At 43.6% G+C, this 16,796-nt stretch overlaps 1 protein-coding gene across 2 annotated transcripts in view; it reads right to left on the reverse strand.

The window, feature by feature from the left end:
- Nucleotides 1-490: 490 nt before the first annotated feature.
- Nucleotides 491-16,796, reverse strand: part of LOC148013853 (uncharacterized) — a 162,684-nt gene continuing 146,378 nt past the window's right edge. The window contains exons 10-12 of one of the 2 annotated variants that reach the window (XM_087667392.1): nt 4,691-5,707; nt 4,207-4,328; nt 491-1,431 (exon numbers count right to left, since the gene is read on the reverse strand). In XM_087667392.1, the coding sequence (XP_087523518.1) occupies nt 4,751-5,707 (957 nt within the window). In that variant the 3' untranslated portion in view covers nt 491-1,431; nt 4,207-4,328; nt 4,691-4,750. The remainder of the gene's footprint in view (nt 1,432-4,206; nt 4,329-4,690; nt 5,708-16,796) is intronic. The other variant, XM_087667391.1, reaches the window with a different exon arrangement.

Raw genomic sequence — 16,796 nt, forward strand, 5'->3', positions numbered from 1 at the left:
CCTAATGAGACAGACTAATTTGAACTTAATATTTAACTTGTTAAGCTTGGACCTATTACATCATCATTTGGATATTTAGTTTAAGCATTGTGATGGAGATATTACTGTGTGTCAAGCAAACTATACTAAGATATTGTTACAAAGATTTAGTTGTAAGAACTACAAGCCTGTTGCTATTATGGAGATAAGTTTAAAATTGAGTGTTCTTGATGCTAGGGACTCCTTTGATGTCTTTCTTTATCATCAAGATGTTGGATCCTTGATCTATATATGTATTATAAGTTTGGACACTCAATTTACAGTTTAAAAGACATGTGAGTTTTTATATAGCTCAAATATTAAGCATTGGCAGACAATGAAACATATCTTTCACTACTTGAGTGATACTTGATAACTTGGTCCAATTAATTCCAAGAGAATCATTCTATCCAAATTTAGATGATTTTTCAAATTCTCACTACGCCTTGGCTATTATGATAGTCATGTATTTGTAACTGATTTTACCTTTATGCTTGGCAACTCATGCAAATCATGCTTGCGCAAGAAGCAATCCATTGTGGCCACTTTTGGTCATCAAGCTAAGTGCACAACTTTTACAGCTACAGTTGAGTATGTTTGGCTCTTGTATTGTTCATTGATTTGGGTGTCGAATAACCATTTGCAATGTGATCATTGAAGCACATTAGCAATTATACAAAACCTAGTGTTTCATGTTCACACTAAACAAAGATTACTAGTTGCCATTACGTTAATATGGTAGTTGTTCATGTGTGGAAGATTACTAGTTGCTAACTGAAATGTTGATGGCCACTAGTGTATTAAGGTGGACACCACTAGAGTATTGAAGTGGCCACCCAGTTATTGCCAAAAACCATTCATGAACATTGCATCACTTTCTGCCAAAAAGTCGATATAGGGCAGGTGTCTCCAATGGACAGGTACTTCTCATGCTTTACGTACTATTAGGATCCAGCCTAACAAAAAATATGATCCCTAATTATTCTGGTTTCCTAGCATCAGAATGGTGTATGTACTGTATGATCCAGGACACGGAACCAAAAAATATGCCATGTACAAAAATTTGAATCCCACGACCAAAAAGAAATGATTCACACCCTTTAAGGTGTAGCAAGTTCCTTTTCTTGCCCAAAAGAATGACAGCATTGTTCCCCCTGTACATTCGTCTCTTCAGTATGGTACCAAGTGAGAGTGGTGAGGCAGCCTAACAACGAAGGGCATGGCAATCAGGATACCATGTAGGTTCTTCTGTGCTTACCTGTATGTTCATAACTCAGTACACGACCTGGAGGCTGCAGGTAGCTGGCATCAGTCTTTTTGGTAACTGCCAAGTGACTACAAATCAAGTGGTGAAGAGCAGTTGATTGGTTGCTCAATTCATCTAAAGCAGCTACCCAGAAGCCAGCTCCAAGCCTGATACCCAAAGAAACAAGCCCCTTTTCAGGTTTTAGACGTCTTAGAAATGCCCTGTAAATCAGGTGGATTGGATCTCCAACCCTTTAAAAGGACTTTTAAAAGAATGAAAATAACTGGTTAAGTGAGAAAACAATGAACTGTCCCAATTTCTGCCAACATATGAGCTTTAAACAATCTCATTTTATCTTTGATTTGCGTTTCTCTCTTCTTTGATGCCATAAACATGAGCTCCTGGCCTTATCGGCAGATTATTTAAAGGACAGGGCCACCCAGCAGGAGTGTTATAACTGGTTGTAGGTGCACAACATTATAGTTCTATATTAGCAGTCCATGCAAATGTGCTAAAAGTCCAAAAGGAAAGTGGTCTATAAGACTGCCAAGAGGGATCAAGGAGCACATCTCTGATCTGCATATGCAACTATTCAGTGGGAGTCCCTGTTATCAGCTAGCTTTGACCTTCAACTGGTGGGATAAGACCCTTATTTGTGCTTTGGCTATCTGGATCGCATGAGACTCCTCTGTAAAAGGCACTAGGGGTATCCGTACATGGCCCTCTCAGGTTGGATAACTATAACTGTAAGGTCACCTGTTTAGACCTAATACTAGTCTCTTTTGTTCATACACACATCCACATATTGCCCAAGATTAAACAAAAGACACAAGGGAAGGAACAAAGGAAAGTAACTGTAATCTTGCAAGGCAGGTATAAATTAAAGGCATGCACATATTGCCCAAGATTAAACAAAAGAAGCAAGGAACGGAACAAAGGAAGACAACTGCAATCTTGCAAGGCAGGCATAAATTAAAGACAAATGAACTCTTTTTTGCTGATAAAGTTTTCACTTAGATGCCACTGTGAGACTTATGCATGAAAGAAAAGGGATGAGGAAGTCAATGACATCTGCACGCACTGAACATGTGTAAGAGAATCGCAATACCTCCATGCAGGATTGGAAAAGTTTTTTCTTAAACCATAAAGGATTGCAGGTTCACCTTAAGTTTTGACAAATATTCAATGTATACTAGACCTTCTCACCCTCAAGAATTTATACAACAGAATAATGACCAGTAAAAACGAGGCCTTGAGCTCTTCCTTTAAAGCTTCAAAAACACAAAGCTTCTATTGAGACCCAGTCTATTACTAGTAGGGCAGCTTAGTTGAGAGTGATGACATTGAACAGAGCTGCTGAGCTCTGCAGAGCCCAACACATTTACATTAAGCATTCATTCATTCATTCATTAGATTCTACTTTGTTTTGTAGTTCAAAATGATCACTAGACTTCATGATATTTTTTTACTCAAACAAAGCTCTATGAGAAGCATATGAGATTGGCCAGCTTCATGTCCATGTTTTAGTTTAGATTGTTTGTGTGGATGGAAAGAAGAATGTTATGGATGATGCTTTATCTAGGCAATCACATGTTTCGATTGTGCCTGTTCCCTATCATGAGGAATTGGAAGAGATGAAGGCAAAATATGCATAATATGAAGGATTTATGTGACTAATCAACTAACGGTCAATATCATTTGCATTATGCTATCAAGGACGGCTTCCTTATGATGCACAGTCACCTGTGTAACAAAGCAATTGTGGTCAAAAGTGATGATCAAAAGTAGTGTTCCACCATATGTAGGGCATCGTAGCATTGATGCAATGGTGTGATGTTCATCCCTTTGTGTGTACATGCAATTCATTTTCAAAAGGTTATGTCCAACTTAACGCACCAAGATTGTCACATTTATTGCCTATTCTAGATAGATCATGGGAGCTTATCTATGGATTTTATCTTTGATGTTCTTGGGAGACCTACAAGAAATGATGAGATTTAGACTATCACATTAGGTTTAGTAAGCATGGCCATTTATTCCGGTGAGGAAGAGGATAAAAGAAGATCATATGGCAAAGTTGTTGCGTATAACAACTCCAAGTATCATGGTATGCCATAGTCTATCATCAGTAATAGAGATCCAAGAATGAGAAGCTTGTTTTGGAGAGGGCTTTTTCAAAATAAATGTTTGTTTCATCCACAAACAAATGGATAGTCAAAAGAGACAAATTCTATTGTTCTAGATCTACTGAGGTGTTATGTTTTAGAGCATAAATCTATGTAAGAACAATTTCTTCCATCCATAGAGTTTGCTTATAATAACAACATTCATTTGATAGTTCCCCTTAGAAGGCTCCATTTGAGATGGTTGAGGGTGGTAAGCAGGTTCCACTTACTCTACATACAAAGAATAAAATCTTTGAAGTATATAAGTATGTTGAGAGTATGGATGAAGCATATAAGAAAGTAAAACTAGCTCTTTAGAATTCACAGGAAAAGCATAAGAGATTAATAGACCATCATCACTGCAGAGCTCTAGAGTTTGCAGAGGATGATTAGGTTCTCTTGCGCTTTGAAAAGGCAAGGCTTAAGAAGATGAAGGAGAAAAAGCTTTTTTTTCAGAAGTTAAGCATGAGGTACTGTGGGACTTTTCAAACAACAAAAAAAATCGTTGACATAGCTTATAGGTTGCAGTTATCAGATCACTGGAGGATTCATAATGCATTCAATGTTAGTCTTCTTTGAGTTTTCCATGTAGATGTACATAAGATTTAAGTTTTGGAATTATTCACCAATAGATACGATTGGATGGAAGTGTGAGGTGCACAAAAGAGCAGAAGCAAAACAGAATCAATGAACACAACAAGAAAGACAAGAACACAAGTTCACCAAGAACAGATCTATCATATAGCATAGAGACACAAACATATACAAGAGCAATACCGAGATGGAAGCTCCACAGGATAATGTCTCTCCTCCCCAAGGAGGCCCAACTCTTCAAGCACTGATCATGATAGCAATGAGCAGGAGAACTATATAGGCAAGAGTTCCATCAAGTAGGCCACCTATAAAAGCCATCCACCCAATGATAAAGCCTAACCCCGCCCAAGTGAAAGTCCAAATACATGCAACCATAAGCCAATGAGTTGCCCATAACATGCTTAGTTAATAGTGCTAAAACCCTCTCAGATCATGGGTCATAACACTCCAATTATTGGGTACTTGTGGCTTATGGTGACCGTAACACTTGCAAATGTTTTGTGAACACTCAGCTGCACATATTGGTTTTACATGATACTTGCTAAATATGCTATCACCTTACAACATAACAAATGACAGTACATCACAGATTATTAAGGCCTGAAAATATTCCCACCAACTACGTCAGGATAAGAAAAAGGAGATGCTGCAAGTTCTAAACACATACCTTGTGCCTCTCAAAACACACCTACTGATGTTGGAACCGCCAAGAGCAGGGACTCTCTATTCAAGTTTTCACCTCCATGCCCATTGGTAACTGTGCATACTGAGGAAAGTCCTTCGCTGATAATTCATAATCTTCTGTAGACATTTCCCTATCTTTTTCTTCAAGTTTCTCACCCTTCTTGCATCTGCTATGAACTTTTGCATTCAACAAGGCTGCATTGTATGAATCCATACTCAAATAACCCTCCTTGTTGCAGGTGGGCTGGCAGTCACTTCTATCAGTGAAGTCACTGCAATCCTGGAAAGAAAGATCACATCCACGATCAGCTGGATATATGTTGTCACCATCCTGTGCCAAAGTGCAATCTGTAACAGCCACAGCTGGCCCTGTTGTTTTGGAAGGGTATTCAATACACCCTATATCATGAGGCCCACCAATCAACTTGCTAACTCCAAGATTAGTTGAGAATTGTGAAATCTTCTCTGACTTCTGTCCTCCATCTGCTTCGACAACCATTGGTTCTTCCTCTCTACTTGTTCCGGAGCACTTGTTTTTCATCCCAAACCCATCATTAGTACCCACAGAGACGTCAAGCAATGAATCACACTGTAGCTGATGAGGAGATCCAGCTAGATCAATGTTGTCAAGTTGATGTGCCAAGGTGCAATCTGTAACAGCCACAGCTGCCTCTGTTGTTTTCAAAGGGTATGCAAGACACCCTGTATCATGAGGCTCATCAATCAACTTGCTAACTCCAAGATTATCTGAAAATTGTGAAACATTTTCCAACTTCTGTCCTCGATCTGCTTTGATAGCTGCTGGGTTTTCCTTCATACTTGCTCTGGTGCACATGTTTTTCATCCCACACCCATGATTAGTACCCACAGAGATGTCAAGCAATGAATCAGACTGTTGCTGGGGAGGAGATTCAGATAAGGACAGCCTAAGCAATTTTGATTGCCTTGTATCTTTCACAAGCTTTTTCAGCCCATCTGCAACCCACTTGGATGATTTAACCTGGCAAAGGGAAGAAATAGTAAAGAAGGAGGCCAATGGGAATGTGCCTGTACAACTTAACTGTTAATATACACATTACAAACTCTTTACTTTCCTTGATCATAAAAATTAATGTGTATCATGGTGTTTACAGACACTTCTTTAACCAATGCTCTGATCAAGTTACAAGAGGTAATGCAATCAATGATTTCAGGTCCACAAAAAATGTATTAGTAACATTGGGAAATCATGGAGTAAGGAACATCAACATCACCAAGTGAAGCACATTCACATGATTATTAATTAGATGACCATGGAAATAGAGACACTAGATGAAAAATCCAGTTCGGCACAATTTTGTGCTGTACAAGGCCCCAACATTTAGTCTCTGCAAAGAAGTAACTAACAAGAAAAAATTCAGGCATACAGCAAAACACATTTGCAGAAATTCATACCAAGAAGTCTATGCTCAGTTTTCCGTGCAAGGACTAGATAATAAACATGAAATGGAACAGCTCCAAGGGAGACTAGGGATGTATTGAGAAGCTGCTCCACATTCTTACACCTGGCAGTTGCAATTTTTATTTTTAAAGAACATCTTACCCATTGATAAAGCTACAACCTCATATATGTTGAAGGAAGTGCACATACAACCAGCTGTGATTTGTACCTGCACCTGCTGGATTTGTGCTGCTGCCAGTCATGCAGTTTGTATGGAAAGCCTCCTCTAGTTCCTTCTCTGTGAAGGGGGCTAGGAGGGAGCGTCCCATCTCCTCTGTGACGAGGGACGAGATATTATCCCAAACCTGCTGTCTACATCGCTGTCCTTTAGCTGAGGCTGTCTCCTGCTGGAAGAGGCGACTATAGTAATCGGTAGCAATCTCCATCACCTTGTTTGGGCTAGAACGGGTCCTTCCATACTGATCTCAGAGGCTGCGTATCTGATCTCTAGAGGTGCAAGGCTAGTGCACCTGGAAAAACTCCCTGCACATCGTGTCCGCCTTCCGCGCCCAGAAAGCTGCTGAGGTGCTGAAAGAGAACTCAAAGCGCCTGTCCTCTAGGCCAGCAATGGCTGCTTGCGCACGCACCTCCTGTGCGTGGAGAGTGGGATCCCTTGGTGTCACCTGTAATAATCTCTGTGTGGCTGCAAGGTCCCGCCGGAGTGCTCTCTCCTCCTCCCAGCTATGCTGCCTGGCCTGTATGGCTGCCTCTTGGCAAATCCTACTCGACTCAGCTAGGGCCTCTGCAACCTCCTTTGCGATCTGGCCCCTCCTGCCCCACTCTCTGGTCCAAAGCACGCGATGCTTGGAGAGACCCTGCCTTCCATAGGAGGGAAAGGTCGCTAGACTTCTCTTGGGGGTACAGGCGGCTAGGTGGAGTCTTGCTGGAGCGGTTGGACAGGCTTTATGTGGGAGAGTGGGGTGGCTCTCGGGGAGGCCAGATTGGGCTGCTGGCAGGCACCACGTTGTCCGATCATTGCCCGGTTCTCCTGACACTAGATCCCCCAGCATCTGCCCTAGACTCACAATCTTGTCGGATCCCTGACACGATCTACAGGAGGGAGGAGGTGACGAGACAGATAGAAACACCTCCCATGCCTCCTACTCCTCCCCGGCCATGCCCTGGTATTGGTAGTTTCTCCCTCTACCCTACTAGTCCTCCAAAGACTCCAGGTTGTTGAAGTCTCCTCCAACAATCCAAGAGCCCACCTCTGGGAGTCCTTCAGCGATCTCCACCCAGAACCTGCTGCGTGCCCTAACCTTCGTAGGGGCATAGATATTAAGGACTCCAAGGCAGAGTCCCCAATATCCAATCTGCTTCATAGCACCCTCCCTCCCACTATTGTCCCGTGGTCACGAACACAAGCGGTAAGACTCGGACCAATAGAGATGCACACGCCTCCACTCCTACCGTAGACACCTATGACATGCTCCCAGTAAGTGTGCAAGCTACCTGGGAGTACCTTCCCTACCCGCTGGGCCTGGGTGGGGGTGAGCTTGTGCTCCTGTAGAAGTAAGATGTCGATCCATCCGGCAAAGATAGGCTGCAACTCCTGCTGAATAATCAATTTCCTGGAACCACGTGCCCCACTGTAGTGGAGGCTATTCACATTCCATGATGCAAGATGTAAGCTCATGGGGAAACCTGTGACTGCCCGAATAGACATCTGTTCGGTGTGGAGACTGTTGATGACGAGGAGGAGCTATGAGGCATACAGGTACGCTTTGCTGCTAGTCTGGACGGCGAGCTCCATTCCCCCATGGTGGCCCTCGGCCGGACCAACGAGGTGATAGAAGTTCCAAGTGGTACTATCAATGCATCTATCAACCATGCTGAGAGTCGAGCCTCTGTGCAGTGGGGTAGAAACGGGCCGCCTGCGCCAGGGACCACTCAATCACATCCCTCGGAGCTCTCCACTGTGGAGGGGCTCGAAAGATAATGCTCAGATGAGGGACCTCAGTACCAGCCCACTAGTTAATGTCCATCATACAACCAGGCCACTGCTGTGCAAACAGTGCTAGTCCTCCCATCCACTAGGAGGTGTGGTCTGCCACCTAACTTTCCAATTCTTCCTCTATCTCTGTTGTTGTCCACTCCCCAGAGTGAGAGGCCTGAAGAAAGAAGGCGTAGTTTGGTCCATCCGGTGGTGCTAGTAGATGGACCTTGCCCCTCCTTGACTTAAGAACCATGAAGATCCCCGCCTCTAGAGATAGTGGGAACTCTCCGCGCTCTGCAACTCTCAAGTAGGACCATGGGCCACTGTGGAAGAACTACTCTAGCAACAGGTGTGCCTGTCTCGGAAAGATGTGACGGGCGGCAGGGGTGGATGAGCCGGTGGCTGTATGGGAGGGGGAGGACTGCTGGTGCGAAGAGGATGTAGGCGTGTGTGGCTCATCACCTCTTGTGGGAGGCGAGGGGGTGGGACTTGGGGGAGGGGGGGGGGGGGGGACTAGTGGTCCTGGGAGTTGGGGGGCTGTGGGCCAGGGTCAATGGGGGGGAGGGGCGGGCCTAAGATGTGGGGGGAGGTGGGTGTGGGGGCTGTGGAGACTTAGGAGGGGTAGTTTGCGGCGCGGGTGGTGGATGTGGGGGGCTACGGTCCTGCCAGGTGGAGGGGGCAAGAGGGGGCTGAGGAGTGCTCTGCCGAGGGGGTGTCACATGTCCACCTGCTCCCTGCTGCCGAGGCTGGGCCTGAGACGCAAGCGGTGCCCCTCCTACTGTCTCCCTCTCTGTTGTCTCTAAACCCGTGTGGAGCCATCAGCGTCCACATGTGGACATGTCGGCGGAGCCACCTTGGCTCCGAAACGCATGCAACCTGTTGCTTGATGCCCAAAGTCGTGGTAGCGCAGACACTGCCCTGGTTGCCCCGTCACAATGACCTGCTGCCTAAAGAAGTGTCCACCCGCCTCGATCTCTAGGAACTGTGGAATATTCTTGACCTCTTTCATTGCCACCCGTACCTTTGGGACTCTTGCAACTATCACTGCATCCGCGAAGGATGCGGTAAGGATAGTGCCAAAAAGCCTTCCAAAGTCTTCCACCAACTGGCGATACTCAATCGCCAGGCCGGGGAAAAGAAGCGTGACCGGGTGCCGAATAAACCTGTTGTGGAGTGTAAATGCCTCCACAGTGAAGCCCCTGTACCAAGGGACCATGTGTATGACCCCCCTCGTAGACGCATATGGTGAGCTGGCGAGTAACTCGCGAGCTACGTCCGCCGAGCTGAGCCGGACCATGAAGATCCCTTGACCCAATAAGACCGCCTCCTTGATCTGCGCTATCCCGATGCGCAGTGTGGAGTATAGCCAGTCCCAAAGCTAGGCCCTGGTCGGGGAATGTCCTACTACCTGACCATAAATCGTTGTTTCCATTAGCTCCAGCTCCTTAGCTCGGACGGCTAGGAGTTGTTCCTCAAAGAGGACTACGCACAAGGTGTTTGACTGGGGGGCACTCGCTGAGTGCGCCGGCGTCTGACTAGGGGTTTCCATTGCACGTCCCTACTTAGGACAAAGTCACGTTGCGGTGCTACCTGTTGGGGGGGGGGGGGGGGGGGGTGTTTCGGTAGATGAAGGGAGCAATTGGAGGGTGGGGGGATCGATGGCGAGGAAGGGGAATCCTGCTATGTTTGTTCCAGATATGGTCGAGGTTGCGGACGAGGGAAGCGCGCCGGGGGAGGGGGGGGGGGGGGGGATAGGCAGGATGGTGGCCAAGGTGGAGTGATGGTTAGGACGGAGGGGGGGCGATAGGCAGGGCGGGGCGGCGGCCAGGGCGCGGTGACATACAGGGCGGGGGCGGCGGGCAGGGCAGGGCGGGACAGGATAGGCGACGGATAGGGCAGGCGGGACGTCGAACAGGATAGGCAAGGCGGAAGACTGGCGAGGGTGACGAGTAGGCCAGGCGAGAGCTCAGACAGGGAAGGAGGGGGTGCCAACGCAGGCGACGATCGTGAGGGGGCGGGGTAGCAGGCGACGCGGCGGTTCGAGCTGTGATATCAATCAATTCATACAACTCTGGTAGGCATGCACACACTTGCTAGGACTAAGGTAAAAAATTAATGAAATAAGGCCATTTTGTGGATAGGAGGTGAATCGTGTAGCTCACACACGGTTTTTTCTCTCTTCCCTCCTTTGTCCAACTACAAAGATCTTAATTTACAGATTAGACCAGCAAGCTGATTTACTTCATCTATCTTTGATATCAAAGCAACAAGACCTTGGAAATGAAGGTTAGAATTTTAAAATTTTCAGTTTTCTTCCATTGAAAGCAAAAATGACCTCCCGAAAGTGCTTACAAGTGTCACAAATATGTTAGGACTGGCATCAAAAAGTCAATTTATGAAGTAGGTAAGGGAATTAATTCTATCGAATAGTCCAAAAAATAAGAGGGAAGATAAAAGTTCTGATAAAGGAAATAAAGGTAAAGATGAACATATCAATGTAGTATAAACCTTGGGAATATGGGGACATGAAAGGTTATGCATAGGGTTAGTGTACATAGTACATGTGTATCATGTCTATGTCAATGTGGTACACGTTATTTTGACCACATGAGATAATGAGAATGCATGGATCAGTAGGAGGGCATAGGGTCAGAGTCATGAATGATGACTCAGCTATTGAGCTAAAAATGCATTACATGCTGATTAGCCACTTAAAACAGCCCCAAAACAAGCTTAACTAGTTAAAATACCGAAACTTTCATCAAAAGAAACACGTTCCTAGAGAGAGTATGTGTCCCATAAGCCAAACCCTAATTTGGGAGGACCCAACTATCTAAAAATAGATAAGCTCCCCACCATGTTGAACTAAAAATGCATTACAAACTAATAAGCTCTTTTAAAAAGCACCAAAACATGTAAATTACAAAAAGTGTTATTAAATAGGGAGCGTTTCTAGAGAGTTTCCACCACATGCAAACCCTGGCATATCTTCATATGGTATCAAAGTTGCTGTTGTTTTCAAGAGTATCATGTGGTATTGTGAAGGCTTGGTTTTGTGCGAGATACACAAACATGATGTAACAATTTCACAATGTCTCAGATTTCTCTTTCTTGGGATAAGTGGTTTCAAAAAGTAAAATCAGATGCTCGTGATCAAAGAAACAAACCATGAACTAGTGAATCTATACAATTAAGCTCTTAAGAATCTAAATTCGGTGACTCTAAAATTTAGGAGATTACTATTTTTGGAAGTTATTCAAATGGAAATTTTCTTAGCGTCGAAGATTCCAAAATTTCACAAGCAACAATTTTGTCTTCAATGGCTATCTCAAATTCTTAACTATTTGAGAGACTTTAGGAGTAGGAGGTTTAAAAGCCTCTTTCTCTAAAAAAGTGACATGTGGCATCTAGAATAGGATGTGTCATTTTGAAGAGACTCAATTTCAACAAACACTTATCATTTGTAGCCTCTACTTCCCACTTTTAAGCACCCAATGCCCACACCTTTATATTGGAGGTCTCTCTCTTCATTTCTAATAAGCTCTCACGCTGAAATTTCTGCCACATGCTTTGTACTCTTCTATCTTTCACTAATCCAAGAAGCACTTTCCTACTTAGCTTGATCTAGTCCAAGTACTAAAGAAGAAAATCAGCTTGTTGCCTGAAGTATATAGAAATTAGGCATTCAAGACCCTAATTTTTAGAATTGCAGCAAATCAACTCTTTGTATATGGTTTAAGGACTTAATGGCTATGGTTTGTTTAAAAAAATGCCTATAAAGGGAAAGAGGCCGGTTTCTCTCTCAATGTGGCATTGACTCTATTATTTCTCTCTCCCCCCTTTGTCTTTTGATTTTCATGTTGATAATTGATCAAGTTGGTTAAGTTCAAAGTATTATCATTCTCACATTCTTTTTCACACTTATATTGGTATCAAAGTGGGGACTTATTTCTTGCAAGAACTTTTTTGGAGCAACGAGAACTTTGGGCCCAACTATTTTCCCATATCAAGCGGCAAAGAGGAGAATTTTGGTGAAAAACAAGAAGCCTCCTGATACTTTGCATTTGTATACGTCACTGAATATGAGAAGATACAAAGCTACAGGGAGCTAGAAGTAGATCCAGAAGTTTAAGCTTTGATGGAGAGAATGACTAAAGCATGGACTGAAGCGAAGGTCTTTGAAAAATTCCTTACCGAGAAGGCTCTTGAGATAGATGATATTACCTTAGTATGAGAGATATAAATGTTATTGATGCAACTAAGTCTATTAAAGGTAACACATAATGTATCATTTGAGGATCCACCCAAGCAATGACTTTAAAGTCTCATTATACATAAGTTGCTTCCTCTTGTCCCAAGAATCCCTCCATGGAGAAGGACAACAAGAAAGTTAAAGAACAAGCTATTTCCATGGCAGTTGAATCTCCAAAGATGATTTTAGCAAAAGAAATGATGCTAAAAGAGACTTGAAGCCTGGAGAGAAGAGTGTCAAGTTTGACAGTAAGAGAGATTCTCAAAAAGCTACGTCTTTTACTAAACAATTTGATGCTACTTTTGGTGATGAATACTATACAAAAAAATCAAAGACTAGGATGGTTAAATGCATTTGAAGGATATTGCTCTAAATTGGTGATTCAAAGTTGTTTGAGAGAAAGATGTACAAAAGTCTTAAAAAGTGTTTAAGGAGATATTCAACTAGAAGTTCTTGTCTTCATTCTTTGAAGCTGATATGAAACAAGAATGGGATGAATTGAAGAAATGTCAAGTAGACAATGTTGAGATATATATCAATAGGCTAGCAACAATTTCTCTTAAATTTACATCTCTTAATGAACTCCTTTCATTATGGAGGTGAGAAAAGTTTTATCCATGGGTTACATCCAATGGTATGATGAGTTGCAAGATGACAAAGCCCAATACTTTGGAAGTAGCCCAAGATGCTTGGTAAAGTCTCCAAAGAAGAACCACAAAAGAAGAAGATCAAGATGTTTGATCAAAAGAAGTTAGATTAGAAAGAACCAAAGCGTAGGACAGAGGCACGAAGAGGAGTGAAGGGTCAAACGCCCAATCCTACCAAGGGCAATCGAAATCCAGAACAAGAAAGGGCTGACGATCCTACAAGAGATTGGAGACTTTACCGTAGAGATCATTGTACCCATGAGGTACCTGAAAGACTCTTCTAATGGTGCAAAAGGACATGAGTGTGCCTCGGGACAAGAGAGTGGCATTAACCACCGAAGTCAATCCACAACGGGCCATGCGATTAATTTAGGTCTCTCCTCGAACTTGCCTTCCCACTAAAGAATAGGAGACACTGCTAGAATTTCCATCAACAATGAATTAACCACTTGTCTATCCTCTATCAAATACCAACAGGCCTTGGAAAGTACGATTCTCTCTCTCTCTCTCTCTCTCTCTCTCTCTCTCTCTCTCTCTCTCTCTCTCTCTCTCTCATGAGTAATTGTATTAGTTACGAAAAAAAGTTATAAGATAACAAGATTACAAAGAGCAAGGTGACTCTAAGCCATCATGTTTGAACCAAATACAACGAATTCCATGGAGCAAAAGATGAGAGTGCAAAAGGCACCTCAAGACCAAACAGACACAAAGGATCAAGGGTGAGATTTTGTCATATGGGCTTGAGCATTCACTGCTAATGTCTCCAATACACCGTCTTCAAAGAAGTTGCCCAACATCACAAAGGAATTGGGCCTCAGATAGTCAACCGTGAGGCAAAAGGCGCATCTGCAAAGTGGGAGGCAGAACTTGGATAATTGTGATCCCATGGAGTAATGACTCTACTAACAACATCAAAGGCCAACTAAGCTAGAGGGTCATAGGCACACAGTGGTGGCCAAGTAGATTGATGTTGTTGTTGTTTCTCTTTAGGGAGCGGTGGGTCTTTGGCAATTGTAAGAACTCGAGTAGCAAGCACATCGAAGGATTTGTCTTGGTGACACGAATAAGTGCGAAGTGGGTCCTACGAAGAAAAGGGGTCAACAGGTACCGCGGCCATGGAAGTCTCCTTTTCTTTTCCTTTGGTACATCGGGCTTCCTTGCATCCCTACATTGCCAAATTTGAAGAAGGAGCAGCTTGCTTGCCTTTGGACTAGCCTTTGGACTGATTGGATTGAATGATTTGTTGCTCTGTAGACTAGAGGGGCGTGTGTTGGTCCTTATCTTTTGCGATTTGGACATTTGGCCATGAAGTGACCTACTTGGCCACAAGACAGAAAATGGCCAGCAAAAGTACCCCATTAAGCTAGAACCAAAGAGGTTGCATGCCCATGGAATGAGGCGCAACCAACTAGGTTGCTTTCTGGCAATATCCCACAGCATGCATAGTCTGTTTTTGTTGGCGGCCTTCAGGCTAGGGTGTACCAACGCATGGCCTTTGGCAGCCATTGTATCCTTCAGAAGGACCCAATAGACAACCGGGCACTTCTCCACTTCTACCCATACTAGAGATTGGTGCTTTAGCAGGCATTGAAATTATGGCGATGGACACCATGAGACAATATGAACCAACTATTTCTCAAAGAAGAGGGGCTACTTTTGAAGGAGGAAATCTGCGCCAAAGTAGAGCAAAGCACAACCTCATAAAATCCACATGGAACTGCAAAGATCTTCTCCACATAGTCAATCCCAAGAATGGCAGTCACCCCAATAGACGGATCCTGGTAAGCTTGGGAATTTGACCCGTGAAGAAAAGAATCATGCCTCGCTCATGGAAAGTTGAAAAGGAACAAAGAACCTCTTGAGTGGGCACCTACGTATCCAGAACCTCCTCTGCACAAGTAGTGATAGCTCGATGGTTATGCTCAACATATTCTTCCAAGAGGGTATTCGCTATATGCCAAGGAGCTAAATCCACCCTAGGGGAGAAAATTAGCATGCTACACAAGATCTAATTGCCAGTATAGAAGACCCTTGAGTTTGGCTATGTGTCCCTAGACGCCCACGACAGAGTCAACAAAGACAAAAGCATTTTGGGTGATCCATTTATGCCAACCACCCCAAAATCTGAGAAAATGGAACAAGGATTTGATATGTGGCTGCACTGGGGTGGGATATTTGGCATTGGCAAAAACCCAGTCCAAAGGGTGCACTGATAGACCGACAACCACTTCCCAAATATCTATTAGAAGAGCCCAAATTTTCCTAGCCAAAGGGCAGGAAATAAATCTATGATGCAAAGATTCCACACTAATTGTACAAAAAAAGCATATACCCTTTGAGATTCGGCAGTTAGAAAGAGACGAAGCAAGGAAAAGCCCATCAATGATCACTCTCCCAAGATTTGAACAAGGTCTTCACCATTGTCATTTCCCATCAAGCCTTGGATTTATGCATGTCCCAAATTGCATTGGTTTTAGTAACTAGCCAATGCTTTTCCTTAATCAAGAGATGATAGACTTGGTTAGCTTAAGCCTTTTGAAGACAAAGATAGCTAGCAAGATCCCAATCTTGCCAAGGGAAATTTGAGTCAAGTGCAAGAAAAGGCTACATAGGCTACATCCACCTTTCAATCCAACTCCATAAGTCCCAGTATCCATGAGGAATCTGGAAAAGTCTCTTGGCCGTACGGAAAGACATCAGCTACAAAAGACAAACCTAAATGTACAATACAATTGAACTTGCACCTATCCTCCAGTTTCCCATCCCAAGAGAACAGACACAACACTGCCAACAATTCCAACTGAAAGAAATTTGCCTCGAGAAAATCCTCCACAGGATGCCAATGGGCCTTTTGAAAAACGATCCTCCAAGAAGAAACCAAATGATTCATCAAAATGGAGGATGATGTGGAAAGTGAGAATCAGAATTAAGAACGTGCCATGATGATGCTTGTATGCTGATGTTACCATGTACAATACCTCAATCTTCCAAAAAAAAGCAGACTATAAAGACCCAAGGATGACAATTAGTACACATTGCTCTGAAGAGTGACCAACTAAGGGCTACCATATTGGTCTCTACATCCAAAATCACCCCACCCCCCATGCTTTTTGGGGTGCAAACATGGCTCCAAGAAATCCAAGAGATACCTACATGCAAGGAGTTCTTTTTACACAGCATAAAATGGATATGTTTGGTAAGAGCATGCAAAGAAGCGGTCTTCCAAGGTAGAAGTGGTGAAAAGTAGGTAAGTGTGGGTAGCATGATGGCCTGGGCTACTTTGAGGCATACATGAAAGGGCCACGCCTACATTTTACAATAGATAAAATTTGCCTCTATCTTTCAAGAGATCCATTCCAAAAAGTATTTTGACAAAACATCAACACCCAAAGAATATCCCAAGTGTCTAACAATATCGCCATGGGGCACCACCACCCCCTCCCATCCGAAGGACTGGATGTCAGATTCGCTAAGTTAATGAGGGATGATTTTGCAGCATTAATATGGAGACTAGAAGCACACACAAATTGTGTCCAAACATCCAATGCCTTGCAACAATTGTACTTCTTTACATACAAGATCATGAAGGTGTCATGTGCTAGCAATTGTGCAACAAAATGTTGTCCAAAAGGAGGAGATAAACCCACCAACTGCCCAATGCTCACCATATGGGATAACATGATGAGCAGACGATATGTTACCCACCAACTGCCCAATGCTCACCATATGGGATAACATGATGAGCAGACGATATGTTGCGAAGGCCAAAAACAA

Source organism: Lygodium microphyllum, chromosome 25 (genome assembly GCF_053477565.2).
Source record: "Lygodium microphyllum isolate KBCC chromosome 25, Lygodium_microphyllum_v1.1.10, whole genome shotgun sequence".
Classification (NCBI taxonomy): Eukaryota; Viridiplantae; Streptophyta; class Polypodiopsida; order Schizaeales; family Lygodiaceae; genus Lygodium; species Lygodium microphyllum.